General features: G+C 43.9%; 1 protein-coding gene across 2 annotated transcripts in view; it reads left to right on the top strand.

The window, feature by feature from the left end:
- Positions 1 to 1,471: 1,471 nt before the first annotated feature.
- The window catches only part of tollip (toll interacting protein), a 31,786-nt gene continuing 27,257 nt past the window's right edge, over positions 1,472 to 6,000 (top strand). Inside the window, exons 1-2 of one of the 2 annotated variants that reach the window (XM_086008025.1) lie at positions 1,472 to 1,758; positions 5,742 to 5,891. In XM_086008025.1, the coding sequence (XP_085864151.1) occupies positions 1,723 to 1,758; positions 5,742 to 5,891 (186 nt within the window). In that variant the 5' untranslated portion in view covers positions 1,472 to 1,722. The remainder of the gene's footprint in view (positions 1,759 to 5,741; positions 5,892 to 6,000) is intronic. The other variant, XM_086008026.1, reaches the window with a different exon arrangement.

The following is a 6,000-nucleotide window of genomic DNA, read 5'->3' as shown; positions in this document are numbered from 1 at the left end:
CTTTACCCTGTTTTAAGTCATTTTGCACCATTCCAACATACAAAGTCTCCGATTCCGTGTCTTCAGTCTCAATAGCATGCACTGTCTTTTTACCTTCGGTTTTCTCTTCCCAAAAGCACATTTTAGCAAAGTGATTCCTGCCTTTACATTTTGCGCAGTTCTGCCCATAAGCCGGACACTGTCTTGCCACGTGTCTATTGCCACACCGTCTGCAATCGTATGGCGTCATAGTCCTGAACTCTGTGCACCCTCTTGTGTCCCTTCTGTGTACTACATCCACTGGTAGGTTGTCCTGTCCCAGCGCTCTCACGCCCGTTGCTGTCGTTCTCCCATCGAATTTTTGCGTGTGCATGGCTGAGAGTTCACTAGCATGACATATTTTTACTGCAGCATCCAAAGTTAAGTCATTGTCCCTAAGCATTCTCTCCCTCACCTTCTTGTCAAGTATTCCGAAAACGACCTGATCGCGTATCATCGATTCCTTCAAGTCTCCAAAGTTACATGTTTGTGCTTTTGTTTTTAAGTCCGTCAGAAAAACATCAAAGGATTCTCCTTGCTTTTGCCCGCGGGAGCGAAAAACAGATCTCTCGAACGTTTCATTCTTTTTAGGTGTGCAGTATTTATCGAACAAATCTATCACCTTGTCCAGATCATTTTTGTCTCCTTCAGCTGCGAATGTAAATGTATTATACAGCTCGATTGCCTGCGAGCCAGCCACTGTTAGCAACAAAGCTACCTTACGTGTTCCAGAGCTAGTCGTGACGTCGATCACTGTGAGGTAGAGAAGAAAGCATTGTTTGAATTCGCGCCAATTTTCGTCCAAATTTCCTTCAAGTTGCAGGCTAGTCGGTGGTTTTATCCCTTCCATTGTTGTGGTATGCCCGTATCGTGCGTTCTATAAATCCTGGTACCATGTAATGTTATCTTATATCGTAGTATTAAGAAGCTTACGAGTAGATATCGTTGAGTACTCTTTATTAGGTCTTGAGTCAGTGCCAGCTCGTGTAGTACTGCCGCATGGCCAAGATGGCTTCCTATTTATCTGACTGCAGTCAAGCAGCTGTCTTTACTACAGCTAAAGTTATCTGTACACAGAGTGGTGGTACTTACTCCTTTGAGTTTGGAACCAAAACAAAACAGCCCGAAAATTGGATCAACACCAAAGCCTTATATCAAGATGACTGCGGAAACCTGTTATTAAAGGGGATTTGTAGTTCATTTAAAAGAAAAAAAGCCAGAAGTTTTTGTTATGTGGTAGATGTAATACTGGGAAAAGTCGAAACATAGTTTTGTTGTACTTGAGAAGGGAATATGTGCCTTTTTTTTCCAGGGGAAAGCAGTTTACAGTATTATCACATGACTTGTCACATGGTTTAGTAAGAGCTTGCTCAGTTTGCTCTGGCCTAGTAAAGCAAGCACATTGGTGTTTTTTCATGTTAATTATATGAAATGAAGGGAGCCTCAGTCTGCCCAGATTGATGGAGCGGCCAGCTTTGGCCAAGGTCTACCACAGGCAGCAGGAATGGGGAGGCGGCGGCAGCGAGCGAGCAAAGGTCGGATAGACCGGGCCGGGCAGCGCAGTGAGCGGCGTCTGCTGACGTCAGTGCAGCGGTTGCGAGGGGCGCGGCTCTGCGCACCCTGTGACCGAGAGCCCAGCCCAGCGGCGGCAGCAGCCACAACAACACGAACACAAGCCACCTGCATTCGCCCAGCCTCCGCGACATGGCGGCCACTACCATCGCCACCCAGAGGGGCCCGGTAAGATCGCTCTCTCTTTCCCTCCCCTCTCTCTCTCTCACAGCAGGTATCCTCCACTGTCAAGTGATGGCGGAGGCTGGGCCTGTTCCTCCTCCCCACTGAATATCGCTGCCCTGGGCCCCGGCCCCGGGGAGAGTGCCGGTGACATCCTCCTCCCCTCGCCTTGTTGTGAGCGGACTGTCCGGCTTCGGTGGGGGGGTGGGGACAAGCTCCACTGCGGCAGGTCCCCAGGGGGGGTTGGCTGCACCATCCTGCCGCGGTTACCAGGCCACGGCTCATGTACCCTGGAGTTGGTCCCCTTGTGTTTTTATTTTATTTTACAGCTGTTTCGCAATTCATTGTGTGAAACGTAACAGCGAGAAGGAGCCTGGTGTTTATTAGCTTCTCATCTGTTTTAAGGTTGCTCAAAGGACCATGGTGGTCTTCAGGAAAACAAAACTTGGACAGGTTCGGCCTGGGAAGCTGAAAAGCTGTCATTTTCATCAGGATATGGCCAGTAAATTATAGTTGGGATGTGTTTTGATGAGACAAGTCACTGTTTGTAAATACAGTTTGCTTCGTCTGTCCCCTGAAGGCTATGCCATCCTTTGAGTATTTTTTCAGATTACAGTGTTGCGCTGAGGAATAGGTTAAAACAAATCTATCTATTGTAGGGTTGCCAACTCTGGATGTATTCCTGGAGATTTTATCACATGACCCCCACCACCAACCACCCCGTCCCCCGCTCCTGCTATTGGTCGCCCAATGAATTCATCCTCACTGAGCACCACCTTCCGCTGGAGATGGAGCACGCGGTGTCCGCCGGCGAGCTCGAGCTCTTTCGAGACCGGTGGGCGCCGCGGGGACTGGAGTGCGTAGTTGGTTTAAACCACCAGATTTTAATTTAATGGGTTAAGTTTTGTTTTGGGGTTTATTGGATTGGGTGTATTTGTTTAATGTTTTTGTTTTATTGATTTAAACAAAAGAGGAGCACCACCTTCCTATGCTAATTGGAAATTAAACAGTCTCTTAATTACCTGATTGGATAATCCTTGAATCAGTCAAAGCCTCTTTTGCCATCTCCAATATTTTTTATATACCTAAAACAAAAATGTTCAAATAAAATGAAAATGCACAATTTTTTAATGCCCCTATGATTTTTCTCTCTGGTTGCTTGCAACAGTGTCCAAGTCAATCTTTAATTTCTGGAGACTCCAGATCAATCCTGGAGAGTTGACCACCATAATCTATCTTGCAAGATAATAAGTGGGGCTCTACTCGGCCATCTCACAATCACCACCATTTTGATGGAAAGATAGTGAGCTTGTGCAGTAAACATTTTCATTCTGTCCATTTGTTAAATTGTTCAGCTCACATCACCCAATAGCTGAATTTTTGGACCAGTTTTCCATTCATGTTGAGAATATAGCAAGAGAGCTAGGAACTTCAGTTTTTATTTCCACTTTGGCTAAGGCTCAAGAGTTCTGAATTGATAAATAATACAGCAGTTGGCAGTGTATACTATACACTACCAACTCTATAAATGGGGCATTATTCAAATTGATGGTGTGTAGCAGGAAGTTAAAAGAAGTGAACATTCAACAAAGAAGACAGAGCATTCCTTTTTAAGGTTATTAGTTGACTTCATGTGGCAGTCGGTGATTAGGCTGGTTTTTGAACTTGCGTTTATGGTCGTTGGATCTGATTGGTCCATGTTAACTATCCACAGTTACTTGACAAGGACCAATCGGAAAGCTAGGAAGAACTATTCTGCATTCAGAAAATTTTGCCTTCTAATTTCTTGGCCGCCATCCCACCCTGTGCCAGTTGTGCACATCATGCTGCTAAGTCGCTGCGTCCTACAAGGAAATATATAAAGTTGATGTGGTGACTGCACCTTGAATTTTCTTTTCATCCTTGTCTAACATCTGCATAGCACCTCCCCAAAGCAGTACTGCTGAGATTGGGAACTCGGTGTGGAATTCTAGCCTCTGGAACATTTTAACAGGTCTTTCACCCATTTATAAAGCTTACAAAACTGTTTTCAAATCTTGTTTTAAATGTTTACTGTTAATACATTTTTTTAAATGACACTTTTAAAGAGAGGTGACTATTGTCCTGAGAACACAACATCCACTTGTTTGGTGTATATTGAGTGATCAAGTTGGAAATTGTGCTCTTGATTTAAAAACACACTCACTTGAGATGCTGGGTTTTGCTTCAAAATTGGCTAGTATAAATTGGAAAAATCCTTTCTAACATTTCCTGTATTTTATGCTTCAACATATTTTGACATTGGAGTTACTGCACTGTATGTAAACAGGGCATTTCTCATGCTTGTTTAGCAGTGCATCAGGTAAGCTGCCGGAGTTTTCTAGGTACCAATGTAACTGCACAGCTAAAACCATTATCTAGTTAACTGAGAACCAGTCAATATTGTTATAGAGACTCGCAGATTTGAATTACAGAAAACCTAGAAATACATGGTCACTTTTGTAGGCGTTACCATTCTGGTGGCATGGGTTGATAAATTCTGGTTAGTTACACTCTGAATGTTGTCAAGTGACATAAGAACATAAAAAATAGGAGCAGGAGTAGGCCATTCGGCCCCTCGAGCCTGCTCTGCCATTTAATAAGATCATGGCTGATCTGATCTTGGCCTCAACTCCACTTTCCCGCCCGCTCCCCATAACCCTCGACTCCCCTGTAGCTCAAATATCTGTCTATCTCAGCCTTGAATATATTCAATGACTCCGCCTCCACAGCTCTCTGGGGTAGAGAATTCCAAAGATTCACGACCCTCAGAGAGAAGAAATTCCTCCTCATCTCCGTTTTAAATGAGTGACTCCTTATTCTGAAACTATGCCCCCTAGTTCTAGATTCCCCCACGAGGGGAAACATCCTACCTGCATCTACCCTGTCAAGCCCCCTCAAAATCTTTTGTGTTTCAATAAGATCACCTCTCATTCTTCTAAACACCAATGAGTATAGGCCCAACCTGCTCAACCTTTCCTCATAAGACAACCCCTTCATCTCAGGAATTAACCTCGTGAACCTTCTCTGAACTGCCTCTAAAGCAAGTATATCCCTCCTTAAATAAGGAGACCAAAACTGCACGCAGTACTCCAGGTGTGGTCTCACCAACGCCCTGTACAATTGTAGCAAGACTTCCCTACTTTTATACTCCAGCCCCCTTGCAATAAAGGTCAACATTCCATTAGCCTTCCTAATTACTTGCTGTACCTGCATGTTAACTTTGTGTTTCATGTACAAGGAGCCCCAGAACCCTCTGTACCGCAGCATTTTGTAGTCTCCATTTAAATAATTTGCTTTTTTATTCTTCCTACCGAAGTGGATAACTTCACATTTCCCCACATTAAACTCCATCTGCTAAATTTTTGCCCACTCACTTAACCTATCTATATCCCTTTGCAGACACTGTGTCCTCCTCACAACTTGCTTTTCCACCTATCTTTGTATTATCAGCAAATTTGGCTATAGTACACTCGGTCCCTTCATCCAAGTCATTAATATAGATTGTAAATAGTTGAGGCCCCAGCACTGATCCCTGCGGCACACCACTAGTTACAGTTCGCCAACCTGAAAATGACTCATTTATCCCGACTCTTTGTTTTCTGTTAGTTAGTCAATCCTCTATCCATCCATGCTAATATATTACCCCCAACCCCGTGAGCTCTTATCTTGTGCAGTAACCTTTTATGTGGCACCTTATCGAATGCCTTCTGGAAATCCAAATACACCCCATGTACTGGTTCCCCTTTATTCACACTGCTCGTTACATCCTCAAAGAACTCTAGTAAATTTGTCAAACACGATTTCCCTTTCGTGACGTGATGAATGTTTCAAAATAATTGGCTAGCATTGCAGCTAATAGCATTAACCTTTTGACAGGTAATAACATTTATGATGCTTTACTGCCAGTTGATGTGGAGTATGTGGCAAGCAGCTAAATACCGTATATACATTTTGCTTTTTCGTTTAAGGTGTTCATTGGAGAGTTGCCACAGGACTTCCTTCGCATCGTACCAACTCAGCAACAGCAGCAAGTACAACTCGATGCACAGGCAGCGCAACAATTACAGTTTGGCACTGGTATGGCTACTATGGGCAGACTAAGCATCACTGTGGTACAGGTAGGGAATGTTTACTTTTTACATTTTTTTTTATATGCACAGAAACCTTGCTTTGCTACCAGGAGTAAATGGAGTGTTTTCTCTGTTCATGTAAGGATGTTTGTGTAAA

Source organism: Somniosus microcephalus, chromosome 15 (assembly GCF_052327205.1).
Source record: "Somniosus microcephalus isolate GS21.2 chromosome 15, FLI_Smic_1.0, whole genome shotgun sequence".
Classification (NCBI taxonomy): Eukaryota; Metazoa; Chordata; class Chondrichthyes; order Squaliformes; family Somniosidae; genus Somniosus; species Somniosus microcephalus.
The sequence above is the reverse complement of the archived record's forward strand: the minus strand, read 5'-3'. Positions and strand labels throughout refer to the sequence as shown.